Here is a 13,551-nt window from a genome sequence, read left to right as displayed (position 1 = left end):
ATGTCCCATGTCCTTGTAGTGGTCTGCGTGCTTTCCCAAGGGGACTGAGCGTGGCTGTTCTCTCTAGAGTTTGCCTGATAACCTCTTCGTTTTCACTTGATTTTGGGGTCATGTGGCTCTTGCCCACCTCTCTGGAGTACTTATGCAAATCGAGGATTGGGGAGCATGTGCATTGCTTAGCCAAGACAGCATTACCCTTACAGAGTTGGCAGTTTCTGAACTATGCTGCTGCATGGACAGGATCAGCATTCACTGTCAGAGTTTCTGTTGTTGTAGCCTCTAGCCTGAACAACAACAAAGCTGTTGAATCTGTATGACCCCAGGCACATTTCTGAACCTCCCAGAGTGCTTCAGCTTCTGCTAAAAGAGGGCATATTAGCGTTCTGAACCAACACTGTGCTTGTGCTTAGTCGCTTCCGACTCTGACCCACGGACTGTAGCCCTCCAGGCTCCTCTGTCCATGGGGAGTCTCCAGGCAAGAATACTGGAGTGGGTTGCCTTGCCCTCCTCTAGCGGATCTTCCCAACCCAGGTTTTGAACCCAGGTCTCCTGCATTGCAGGCGGATTCTTTACCGTCTGAACCACCAGGGAAGTCGAAGAATACTAGAATAGGTACCGATCACTTCTCTAGGTAAACTTCTCGACCCAGGAATCGAACCAGGGCCTCCTGCATAGTAAGCAGATTCTTAACCAGCTGAGCTACCAGGGAAGCCCTTCATCATCACAGAGGGACATTATTGTTTACTTATAGAAACAGTGCTTGTAAGTTACCCTGCCTACTTCACTGTACGTCTTGTCTATTGTGACTATCAAATGAAATAGGGATTTGAAAATGCCCTACAGATCTAGAGGATTTTTATTCCAGCGTTGAACTGGGGCCATACTGGAGGAAAAATGAGATTTTGCTTCATTTCCTTTCTTGCACTCATTCCTCCCTTGCCAGTTTTCCTTTTTCATAACTCATTTATTTATTCAATAAATACTTGTTGCCTCTAATGTGCCCGAACCTTTTCTAGGTGCCAGGGGCTAGAAGGGTGAGTGAGGTGGATGTGTGGGCTCTGCTTTTTGGGGGGCTTACACCAGTGGGGGTCAGGCAGAGCAGGCTGTCAACAGAAGAGGAAGGGAGTGTGTGGAGAAAGTGCAGCAGCAGTGGGCTGTGATGGAGAGCCCTGTGGCAAGGGCTCAGGGCTGCTCAGCTGGCAAAGAATCTGCCTGTGGTGCCGGAGGTCCCAGTTCGATTCCTGGGTCGGGAAGATCCTCTGGAGAAGGGAGAGGCTACCCACTCCAATGTGCTTGGGCTTCCGTTGTGGCTCAGCTGGTAAAGATTCCACTTGCAATGCGGGAGACCTGGGTTTGATTCCTGGGTTGGGAACATCCCCTGGAGAAGGGAAAGGCAACCCACTCTAGTGTTCTGGCTGGAGAATTCCATGGACTGTATAGTTCCTGGGGTCGCAAAGAGCCAGACACAAATGAGCATCTTTCAGTTGCAGGACTTGAAGGGCGAAAAGGCATAGATTCAGGTCTTATCCACGTGGCCTTGGACAAGTCCTGTGGTCCTCTGGCTCTTGGTATCTCATGTAAACGTTTGTACGGTAAGGATTTAATGGATGAGTGAGCACTGCATAAATTATAACACAGTATGTGATGACTGAGCATCTTTATTGAGGGAAGTTTTTTTTTTTTTTTTTTAATTATCTGTGATGGGTCTTGCTGCTGGACGGCTTTTCTCTAGCTGCAGCAAGCAGGGGCCGCTCTCTCGCTGTGATGTGCAGGCTTCTCACCGCCGTGGCTTCTCTTGCTGCCAGAGCGCTGACTCTAGGGCGTGTGGGCTCAGCAGTGGCAGACCCCGGGCTCGAGAGCACAGGCTCAGTAGTTGTGGCGGTCAGGCTTAGTTGCTCCATGGCAGGTGGGGTCTTCCCGGATCAGGGATCGAACCCATGTCTCCTGCATTGACAGGCAGATTTCTTACCACTGAGCCCTTGGAGAAGTCCAAGGGAAGCTTTGAATCCACATTTCCCAGAGGTGTGGGTGTCAGGGTGGCACAGGGGAGGCGCTGTGTGGCTGAGGAGGCTGTGGGTGTTCCTCCCCCCCGCAGACGGCATTCCTCCGCCTGGACTGGCCCACTGCTCTCCTAGTGCAGTGTCTTGACTGTTGCTTTTACACAGTACTAGTATTCTCATCTGTTTGGCTGCATGGCGTGTGGGATCTTAGTTTACCGACCAGGGATCCAACCCATGCGCCCGGCAGTGGAAGTGTAGAGTCCTAACCACTGGGCTGCCAGGGAATTCCTCTTCTCCACGTTCTGTGCTTCCTGGTGGGCTTCAGAGTTTCGAATGTTTCAGAGAAGCTGTCTCTACACTCTAGTCCATGCTAGCTCTCTCCTTCTTCTCATTGAGACCCACAGGTTAGCACCAGTCATATCTGGTTTTGTGTCTTTTCAGGTTCTTTTGCCTCCCTGACGAAATCATAAGCTGCTTGAGATTCAGAGCTATCTTTAATATTCTTCCCACCCCTTCCCCACCATTTATCATGATATAAATTACAGGGGGCAGAAAATAGTGAAATTCAGAAAGCGAGTCTGAATTGTAATGTTGTTGATTTACTTGTTTATGGCTGTGTGGTCTTTGTGCTTTGCGCAGGCTTCGCCCACCTGCCTGAGCAGCGGTGACTCCGCTCCAGCTGTGGAGCACGGGCCTCTCCTCAGCGAGGCTCCTCCTGCTGTGGGGCACGGGCCCTAGAGCGCGGGCTCCTAGGCGCAGACTCAGCACTTGTGGTGCATGGGCATACACCCAAGCATCCTCCAGAAGAAGGGGTTGAACCCGTGTCCCCTGCACTGGCAGGCAGATTCTCACCCATTGCGCCACCAGGGAAGTCCTCAAAAGTAATCTTCATGACACTGAGTTTACTTTCCCTGTGTAATTAAGCTCTGACTATAATTTATATCCACCTGAAAGTTCCTTGTTCACACTGTGAAGTCCGACTTGTCTTTGCATGACTAGACATCGAAAGCGTTATAATGCCTTGTTCTTCAGCCCCAGGTTTCCCCAGATGCCGGTTAAAATCCCTCGTCCTGCCTGATGATCACCGGTGGAGACCTTGGCCATGGCGTCTGTGTCGGAGCCTGTTACCTTCAGAGAGTTCTGCCCTCTGTACTATCTGCTCAATGCCATCCCCACGAAGATCCAGAAGGGGTTCCGCTCGCTGGTGGTCTACCTCACGGCCCTCGACACCAACGGGGACTACATCGCCGTGGGCAGCAGCATCGGCATGCTCTACCTGTACTGCCGGCACCACGACCAGATGAAGAAGTACAACTTCGAGGTGGGCGCCGCTTGTCTTCCACTGAGTGTGCGGGGCCCTGGCTGGTGTGTAACACGCCTGTGAGTCCCAGGATCAGGGGGGTTACTTCTGAGTTGCTGAAGTATGGCCCGAGTGTCCTACCCAAAGAGTACTTTACAACCATCTTTCAGGTGGAGTGCAACTAAAAATGCATTGTTTTAACTTGTTTTTCTTGCCTCCAAAAATTCAGCATTACTTTAAAAGAGAGCATTATAGTGTTTAACACTTTGAACTTTGAAAATAGGCACAATTTTCTAAGTGGTTTTTTTTTCTTCTTCTTTTTTTAAAATTTTTTGGCCATACCATGTGGCATGCAGGATAGGACTCGGGTCCCCTACAGTGGGAGCGTGGAGTCTTAACCACTGGACCACCAGAGAAGTCTCTCACGGTGTTTTCTGAGTGTTTTCTCAAGAGTACGTTCACTGACTGATTCAGATAATCTCTAGGTATTCTGGCAAAATTATTAAGAAAACTGGCTCAGGATCAGTGTTGGCTAGGTGCCAGAACGCGTGCATCTTAAATGAGGACACCTCTGTAGTGCCCCGCTCTTGGGGTCCTGACTGACGTCTCTTCCGGGTTGCTGACTCAGGCAGCTCTGTGTATTGTAGATGTTGTGAATGCACCATCACCGTACTCACCTGTCTCGTTAGTATCTGTGATTTATAAGAACATGGGTTTTGTGAGAGACTCAAAGGTGACTGAGTTGTGGCTCCTGCCACGTGGGGCTCTACACTGTGGTTAGTGGACTTTTGCAGACTAAGACAAGGCTTTTGTATTTGAAAGAAGTATTTACAAATATCTATGTTTTAATCAGTATCGACTTATTAAAGTTTAATTTATAAAGTTGGTTTTTCTTAAGCCTCTGTAGTCAGTTAAAATAACACAAATGGTTAGCATCCATATAGTACTTACTATGTGCCAGGCATTATTCTAAACCCTTTACATATATTAACTCATTTTATCCCCACAGAACTCTATGAGGTAGAGAACACAACTCTATGTTGTTTTGTCATCTCCATTTTATCAGGGAGACAACTGAGGCTCAGAGAGGTTGAGTGACTTGCGAGATAGTCAGAAAGAGTTGACACCATGGTCTGAACTTGGGCACATTGGCTCTGGAGTTTATATTTGTATTTTTTGTATGAAAATTAAAACTATTGCTATTTCTTTTCTTGATTAATAGGGCATGGGTTTGACTGATCTAATTCCCCAAGCATTTAAGATCGTTACATAATGAATCTTTTAAAACTGTGGCTATGAATTGTTGTTTTTGTTCAGCTGCTCAGTTGTTTCCGACTCTGCGACCTCATGGACTGCAGCACGCCAGGCTTCCCTGTCCTTCACTGTCTCCCAGAGCTTGCTCAAACTCATGTCCATTGAGTCGGTGATGCCACCCAACCAGCTCATCCTCTGTCGCCTGTTTCTCCTCCTACCCTCAGTCTTTCCCAGCATCAGGGTCTTTTCCAGTGAGTCAGTTCTTCGCATCAGGTGGCCAAAGTATTGGAGCTTCAACTTCACCGTCAGTCCTTCCACTGAATATTCAGGGTTGATTTCCTTTAGGATTGACTGGTTTGATTTCCTTGCTGTGCAGTAGTTATGAATTAATCTGAAATCTCTCAAATAGTTTAGCACTGAACAAGGAAAACTTAATGACTCCAGCAGTGACCACCCCCTGCACAGGACAGAGCAAAGAAATCCGTGCCTAGACACATGCTAATCAAACGTCTAAAAACTCAAGACAGAGAGAAATCTTAAAAGCAGACAGAGAAAATGACATATTACTTGTAGGGGACAGTTACTTGAATGATGGGAAATCTCTCATCAGAAACTATGGAGGCTAGAAGATGTTGGTACAGCATGTATAAAGTGTTGAAAGATAAGAATTTTCAGCTCAGAATTTTTATCCAGCAAAAATATCTATTAGGAAAGAAGGTGAAATAAAAATGTTCTCAGATGAAGGAAAACTAAGGGGATTCATTGCCAGCACACCAGCTCTAAATAATTGCTTTAGACAAATGATAATTGATACCAGAAGGAAACTTGGAACATCAGTAAAGAAGGAAGAATAATAGTAAATACACTAGGCTGTTTTCCTCCTCTTGAGTTTTTTTTTAAATATACTTGACAGAAAAAAATTATATCATTGTCTGATTGAGTTTTCAGTTTATACACATGGAGTAATGTATAAAAGAATTATAATAGGGGAGAGTAAGGGGCCTATAGGGTAGTAGGGTTTCTTCATTCTATTTGAAGAGGTTAAATGCTGAGTCTAAATAGATTTTGAAAAGTTGTGTGTGTATGTGTATGTGCATGTGTGTATTTGTATATCTCCCACATTTGATATGGTAATCCTTAGAGCAGCCACTTAAAACCCCTGTACAGCATGGTATAGTAAAAAATTACTATAGACATTCCAAAATAGAATGTTAAATATATTGAGACAGTTCTCAGGAAAACAGAAAGGTTAAACAGAAGAAGGAAAAACAGGAGTAACAAACAAAAAACAAATAAAATCATAGACTTAAATCAAAACATACCCATAATTATATTAAATGAAAATGATCCATACACATCAATTAAAAAAAATTATTGGGATGGAAAAAAAAACTCATAAACAACTATTTGTTGTTTGCAAGAAACTCATTCAAATATAATCACATGTCAATAGATAAAAAGAAAAAGGATGAAAAAATGTACCCTGTAAATGCTTATCAAAAGAACGTTGAGGGCTTCCTTGGTGGCCCAGTGGTAAAGAATCCTCCTGCCAGTGCAGGAGACACAGGTTCGATCCCTGGCCCGGGAAGATTGCACATGCCGCAGAGCAGCTAAGCCTGTGCGACAGCTCCCGAGCCTGTGCCCTAGAGCCCCCAGTGCCACCGCAGCTCCTGAAGCCCCCCTGCCCTAGAGCCCACGCTCCGCAACAAGAGGACCACTGTAATAAAAAGCCCTTGCTCCGCAACTGCAGAGTGGCCCCCACTCGCTGAGGCTGGAGAAAAGCCCACGCAACAACAAAGCCCCAGCACGGCCAAACATAAACAAATGAAAGTATTAAAAAAAGAATGCCGAGTGGCTGTATTAATACCAGAGTAGTCCTCTGAGCAAGGAAATAACCAGAGAGACAGTATTTAATGACAGAAGCGTCAGTTCAGTGAGAAGGCGTAGTGGGCATATGGTGGTCTCTAGTGTACTGTGCTCCTTAACAACAGGGCTTCATGACATATGAAGCAAGAGCTGACATAGCTGAAAGAAGAAGTAGGAAAATCTGCAATTCTAGCTGGAGGTGTCAACACCCCACCGTCAGTAATAGTAGCGGATAGAAAGTCAGTGGGCGTGTAGCAGACCCGAGCAGCCCCATCCACCTTTGTGATCTAAGTGATGTTTACAGAGCACTCCACCCAACAGCAGCTCAGAGCACGTTCTTTACAAGTGAACATGGACCAGTCACCAGGACAGACTGTATTCTTGGTTGTAAAACACTCCTCAATAAATTTAAATTGGAGCAGACTTTACATAAAAACCACAGACCTTCAATTTGTACAATAACACTGTATCCATGAAGCACAATAAAACGAGGCATGCCTATAACTATTTTTAAAATTTCTGCCTCCAAACTGAAAAAAAACTTAAGGAAGCAAGAGTTTAGTACTCCCCAGAGTGAAAGCACAAATTGCATCTGATGCCAATTTCCTAGTTTTACTGAAACTAGTTTTCTGTTTATCAGATGAGCCCCATGAACTCTAAAGGGGTGTGCCGTGTGAGGACAGCCTCTGCAGGGACGAGCAGAACTGGGGGACTCTGGTGCAGATGACTGGACCCAGGAAGGTAGAAGGGGACCCTGGGAGGTTCTGTGCACAGGGCCATAAGAAAGCATATTTTACTGGGCCCAAATCCACACTTAGCAACTCTGAGTATCAAAAGTGTTTTTGAATACCCATTGGGTATAGAATAGAAGCATATTGTGGAGAATCACAAAGGAAGTAGAAAATAAAACTTCTCGTTTTGGAGAGAACAGAGAATTTGGATTTAGAATATTAGGGTTTGAAAACAAAGTTAAATATCTGTATGTAAAACACATAGGAAAGGATCTGGAGGAATACCTCCAAGCTGTTCATTATGACAACAGAGGGGACTGAGAGTGGGGGCAGGAAGGAGAAGGGAGGTATCTTTTTTTTTTTACTTTATTATTTTTTATTTTAAGTATTGTGGACTTATTAGGATTTGGACAATAAGTGTGTGTTCATCTGTTACTTGTATAAACACAACAGAGGTTTGTTTTGAGCTTTGACTGTCAGTCATTAGTTGTGTGAGCTGAGGATGAACTAAGTATTCATGTCATTGTTCCTGTAATTTTCGGCTTCAGAGCTGGGGGTCTTGGAATCATTTGGTACAATCCCTGTATTTTACAGATAAAGAAACAGTAAGATTCCTGCCCCAAGCCACATAGCTGGTTGTCTAACCATTGTGCTGTCTTTCTATGTGAGAAGGCAGGGCTTGCGCAAAAGTCTGGATTTAGAGCACAATGGAAACAGATCAATTAAGAGTTTCTTTGGAATTTCCTAGTGACAATTGGGAGGTGCATCAGCTAGGCTTTTTTTTGTTTGTTGTTTAAAATTTTGGCCACACTGAGGCATATGGGATCTTAGTTTCCCAACCAGGGTTCAAACCCATGCCCCTCTGCAGTGAAAGTGCAGAGCCTTAACCACTGGACCATGAGGGAAGTCCCTCAACTAGTTTAGTTTAGGGAATGTCTAAGACTTGATGGGAAGGTAAGTACAAATTAGTTTTGTTGTTGTTTTTCAGTTGCCCAGTTGTGTCTGACTCTTTGTGACCTCATAGACTGCAACACGCCAGACCTCTGTATCCCTCACCATCTCCAGAAGTTTGCCCAAGTTCATGTCTATCGCATCAATGATGCCATCCAGCCATCTCATCCTCTGATGCCCTCTTCTCCTTCTGCCCTCAATCTTTCCCAGCATTAGGGAATTTTCCAATGAATCCGCTGATCGTATCGGATGGCCAAATGACTGGAGTTTCAACTTCAGCATCAATCTTTCCATTGAGTATTCAGGGTTGACTTCCCTTACGATTGACTGGTTTGATCTCCTTGCATTCCCCGGGACTCTCAGGAGTCTTCTCCAGCACCACAGTTCAAAGGCATCAATGCTTGGGCACTCCGCCTTCTTTACAGTCCAGCTCTCACAACTGTGTGTGACCAATGGGAAGACCACAGCCTGGACTGTGCGGGCCTTTGTCAGCAGGGCAGCATCTCTGCTTTTCAGCACACTGTCTAGGTTTCTCATAGCTTTCCTGCCAAGAAGCAAACATCTTCTGATTTCATGGCTGCGGTCACCATGCAAAGTGATTTTAGAGCCCGAGAGGAGGAAGTCTGTCACTGCTTCCACATTTTCTCCCTCTGTTTGCTGTGAAGTAATGGGGCCAGATGCCATGACCTTAGTTTTTTAATACTCAGTTTTAAGCCAGCTCATTCACTCCTCCTGCACCCTCTTCAAGAAGCTCCTTAGTTCCTCTTTGCTTCCTGCCTCACTGGTAGAGAGAGGGGCAGACCACCCCGGTGTACTCGCCGTGAGAACCTCATAGCTGTATAAAAGGGCAAAAATTAGTTTACCCTCTAATCAATCCATATGTGGCATGCACGGGTGAAAGATGAGGTTTTTAAATGAAGTTATTTTCCAAAAGAAGAAAGCAGATCTTTCATATGATAAAGTCTGAGGTATTTTCAAGGATAATGATTTTAGAAACCTTTTTTCTTACACAAGTTAGTGGGAGAGGGCAGATGGAGACACAGGAAATGCCTCCTTGCTAAGTGCAAAAGCATGAAGGAAATGCTGTGAGGACATAATTAAGTACAGAAGTATTATAAACCTGTTGCTAAATATATGGGTGTGATGCACATAAGAAGAGACCAGAAAGTCGGAAAGATAAGCTGACCTGTGTTTCTGGATTTTGCTTTGAAATTAAATGTGTGATTTCTCCTTAGCACCTAGCACATTGTTGAAATTTCATAGATTGGCCTTCAAAACTGTCTTTGCGTTAAGCCTAACTGTGCAAGTTCTCATTTCTGCCACTTTTCCGTACTGGTCTCCTGGTGAATTTATTCAGTAAGTATTTATTGAGTATTTACCGTGTGCCAGCCCATTTTAGGACTTGGAAATGCAGTGGAGAGCACACCAGCTCTGACGCGGAGAGCAAAAAATGAGTGCAAGAAGGCCACATGGCTGGGTGGGGAGCAGTGCTAGGGGAAGGGGGGAGGGGAGTTGCCAGCAGGCGTGGCTGCTGACTGAGCAGGTGACAGGTGAACACAGACCTCCAGAGAGTGAACAGCTCACCAGGAGGAGCTTCCTGGTGGCGAGTCCAGGTGGAAGGAAGGGGAGCCCTGGGCATGTGAGGGAACGTTATGAATGGCTCATTGACTGATGCCTGTTTTTATTTTTTAAAGTGATGCAGAAATGAGAGCTTTTGAATCACCATGTCAGCCAGAGGTGTGTGTATCTAATGCCTCCCGTGTCCTGATGGAAGTAATAACTCTTACAGTTGTTGCTGAGTAACAAGAGTTATAAAGCTTTGGTGATGAAGACAGTGTGGTATTACTACAAAAATAGATAAAGAGGTCATTGGAACAGACTAGAGAAGCCAGAAAATCTGCATGTATATGAACACAAAGTGATAATACAAAGATTTTCTGGTAAATGATGTCAGCAGTTGGACAAGAATATAGGGGTGGAAGTGAAACTTGATCCCCACCTCACTTGGTATGGTTATTTTGTCTTAGCACTTCAAAGGTACTATACCATTGTCTTTTGACTGCTGAGACTTCTGCTGGAGGTCTAATTGTTTTTCTGTAGGTAATCTACCTTCTCTCTGTCCTTAAGATCATCCCTAATGATAGAGTCTCAGGCCCCTGCGACTTCCTTCAAGCCTAGTAGACCTTTCCTACTCCAATTTGCCTCAAGGAAATTGTTCCAGAAGAAGATGCCTTGGTTTAACTTTTAGATCATTAAAAAGTTGTATAAATATTTAAACTTTGGTTTCAGTTAAACTGTGGTTTATTAAACTGTGGTTCTTTGCTAGCAAAGAAGAATAGTGAAACACTTCTTATGAATTTAGTGAGTTTATATATGTTTGAGTCTTCTTAAACATTTCTAAGTAGTTCAGATCTGTTGGTTGCTTGATGTGCTAGCAGTTTCTATGAAGGTTCAGCTTTGACACAGCAAAAGCAGCTCCTAAAGAAAGCCTTGTCAGACTTCAAAGCTTCCTTGAGCTTGCTCACAAAGAACACTTTTTCCCTGGTGTTTTTTTGTTTTGTGTTTAAAGGGAAAAGTGCCTGCCAAGGAGCCTAAGAAACTTGGCTAAGACCTATTGGTGAAGTGATTGTCCAGAAAACCACTGCTGGTTTCTTGCAAATCAGAGGTTTTTCTCTTAAGCTAATTACTAGATTTCTGTTTGAGGAAGTTAAGTTGCCACTTAGAGGCAACAAGAAGTGTCCCTACTCCCCTCCCTGGAAGCTGGAAAGGAGAGAAATAGAAGAGTTACACACATAATAGATAAGCTGTTCGGAGGACAGTCTCCTTAAAGAGACAGAAGAGTGGCTCCCAGGCCAGAACAGGGCAGAACTGCTTTCATTTCAAAAGGACGAGTATATGAGAGAGGAGAGGGCCGGCAGGCTGCTGTGTAACTCGGGAAACTAAACGTTGGGCTGAACCGGGCTTTGCTGGAGGTGGGGGTAGTGATTCCCTGAGGGCTCTGATGCCCTTGGTGTGGCTGGCACTGAGGCTTACTGAGGTTTCCTCAGAAGTTGCCCCATGCTTGCTGAGCAGCTTTTGAACTAGAACTTGCTGCCCACCTACATCGGCCAGTGGGGGCAGAGTGCCGGTGGTTCCTACATGAGCCTTCTGGTTTGTGCGAGCATTCATTCGCTGTGAAATAATCATACATTGGCTTTGGGGTTCAGCTCCGTGTGAGTTGGATGATCACAAAACAGCCCTCCTGAGCTGATGAACAGCAGGACACGAAACGGATTGAGTACTCAGATCAGGAAGCTTGAGGGCAGATCCTTCGGGTGCCTATTCACCAGTGTGGATCTGTGTCTTAGGCACTTCTTTACACTTCTGTGTGTAAACAAACAAGCATGAAAGCTCTGAATAAGAGCATGGGAGTGATGGATCCCAGTTCCACAGCGGTGGTCTGATGCAGCAATGCAGTCAGGTGCGGGGGGGGTGTGGGGCATAGAGGGCTTCGGAGGTGCTCTTGGTGATGAGTGGGGACTCCACAGGTGCTCGCTTTGTGATGGCTCTTCTAGCTGTTTGTGTGATCGCGGGTGTCAGTTCAGTGCAGTCGCTGAGTCACGTCCGACTCTCTGCAATCCCATGGACTTGCAGCATGCCAGGCCTCCCTGTCCATCACCAACTCCTGGAGCTTGCTTAAACTCATGTGCATCGAGTCAGTGATGCCATCCAGGCATCTCATCCTCTGTCATCCCCTTCTCCTCCTGCCTTCAGTCTTTCCCAGCATCAGGGACATGAGTCAGTTTTTTGCATCAGCTGGCCAAAGTATTGGAGCTTCAGCTTCAGCTTCAGCATCAGTCCTTCCAATGAATATTCAGGGCTGATTTCCTTTAGGATGGACTGGTTGGATCTCCTTGCAGTCCAAGGGACTCTCAAGAGACTTCTCTAGCACCCCAGTTCAAAAGCATCAATTCTTTGGTGCTCAGCTTTCTTTATAGTCCAACTCTCACATCCATACATGACTAGTGGAAAAACCATAGCTTTGACTAGATGGACCTTTATTGGCAAATTAATGTCTCTGTTTTTTAATATGTTGTCTAGGTAGGTCATAGCTTTTCTTCCGAGGAAAAAGTGTCTTTTAATTTCATGGCTGCAGTCACCATCTGCAGTGATTTTGGAGCCCAAGAAAATAGTCTGTCACTGTTTCCATTGCTTCCCTACCTATTTGCCATGAAGTGATGGGACCACTGGAGAAGGGAATGGCAAACCACTTCAGTATTCTTGCCTTGAGAACCCCATGAACAGTACGAAAAGGCAAAAAGATAGGACACTGAAAGATGAACTCTCCAGGTCGATAGATGCCAATATGCTACTGGAGATCAGTGGAGAACTAACTCCAAAAAGAATGAAGAGACGGAGCCAAAGCAAAAACAACACCCAGTTGTGGATGTGACTGGTGATGGAAGTAAAGTCTGATGCTGTAAAAACAATATTGCATAGGAACCTGGAATGTTAAGTCCATGAATCAAGGCAAATTGGAAGTGGTCAAACAGGAGATGATAAGAGTGAACGTCGACATTTTAGGAATCAGCAAACTAAAATGGACTGGAATTCGTGAATTTAACTCAGATGACCATTACATCTACTACTATGGGCAAGAATCCCTTAGAAGAGATGGAGTAGCCATCATAGTCAACAAGAGTCCGAAATGCAGTACTTGGATGTGATCTCAAAAATGACAGAATGATCTCTCTTCATTTCCAAGGCAAACCATGCAGTATCACGATAATCCAGGTCTATGCCCCAGCCAGTAGTGCTGAAAAAGTTGAAGTTGAACAGTTCTATGAAGACCTACAAGGCCTTCTAGAACTAATACCCCAAAAAGATGTCCTTTTCATTATAGGGGACTGGAATGCAGAAGTAGGAAGTCAAGAAACACCTGGAGTAACAGGCAAAGTTGGCCTTGGAGTACAGAATGAAGCAGGGCAAAGGCTCATAGAATTTTGCCAAGAGAACGCACTGGTCATAGCAAACACCCTCTTCCAACAACATAAGAGAAGACTTTACACATGGACATCACCAGAAGGTCAACACTGAAATCAGACTGATTATATTCTTTGCAGCCAAAGATGGAGAAACTTTATACAGTCAGCAAAAACAAGACCAGGAGCTGACTATGGTTCAAATCATGAACTCCTTGTTGCCAAATTCAGACTTAAATTGAAGAAAGTAGGGAAAACCACTAGACCATTCAGGTATGACCTAAATCAAATCCCTTACGATTTTACAGTGGAAGTGAGAAATAGATTCAAGGAATTAGATCTGATAGAGTGCCTGAAGAACTATGGATGGAGGTTCGTGACATTGTACCGGAGGCAGGAATCAAGACCATCCCCAATAAAAAGAAATGCAAAAAGGCAAAATGGCTGTCTGAGGAGGCCTTACAAATAGCTGTGAAAAGAAGAGAAGT

General features: G+C 44.9%; 1 protein-coding gene across 11 annotated transcripts in view; it reads left to right on the top strand.

Annotated features, from left to right (window-relative positions):
* Positions 1 to 13,551, top strand: part of TECPR2 (tectonin beta-propeller repeat containing 2) — a 102,171-nt gene that overhangs the window by 11,284 nt on the left and 77,336 nt on the right. For 10 of the 11 annotated variants that reach the window (XM_025271259.3, XM_025271257.3, XM_025271258.3 and 7 more), the window contains exon 2: positions 3,033 to 3,321. In XM_025271259.3, coding sequence (XP_025127044.3) covers positions 3,103 to 3,321 — 219 coding nt within the window. In that variant the 5' untranslated portion in view covers positions 3,033 to 3,102. Of the gene's footprint in view, positions 1 to 3,032; positions 3,322 to 4,827; positions 7,162 to 13,551 lie in introns of those variants that run through there. The other variant, XM_025271261.3, reaches the window with a different exon arrangement.

This window comes from Bubalus bubalis, chromosome 20 (assembly GCF_019923935.1).
Source record: "Bubalus bubalis isolate 160015118507 breed Murrah chromosome 20, NDDB_SH_1, whole genome shotgun sequence".
Lineage (NCBI taxonomy): Eukaryota > Metazoa > Chordata > Mammalia > Artiodactyla > Bovidae > Bubalus > Bubalus bubalis.
This window is presented reverse-complemented; position numbering and strand designations above follow the sequence as displayed.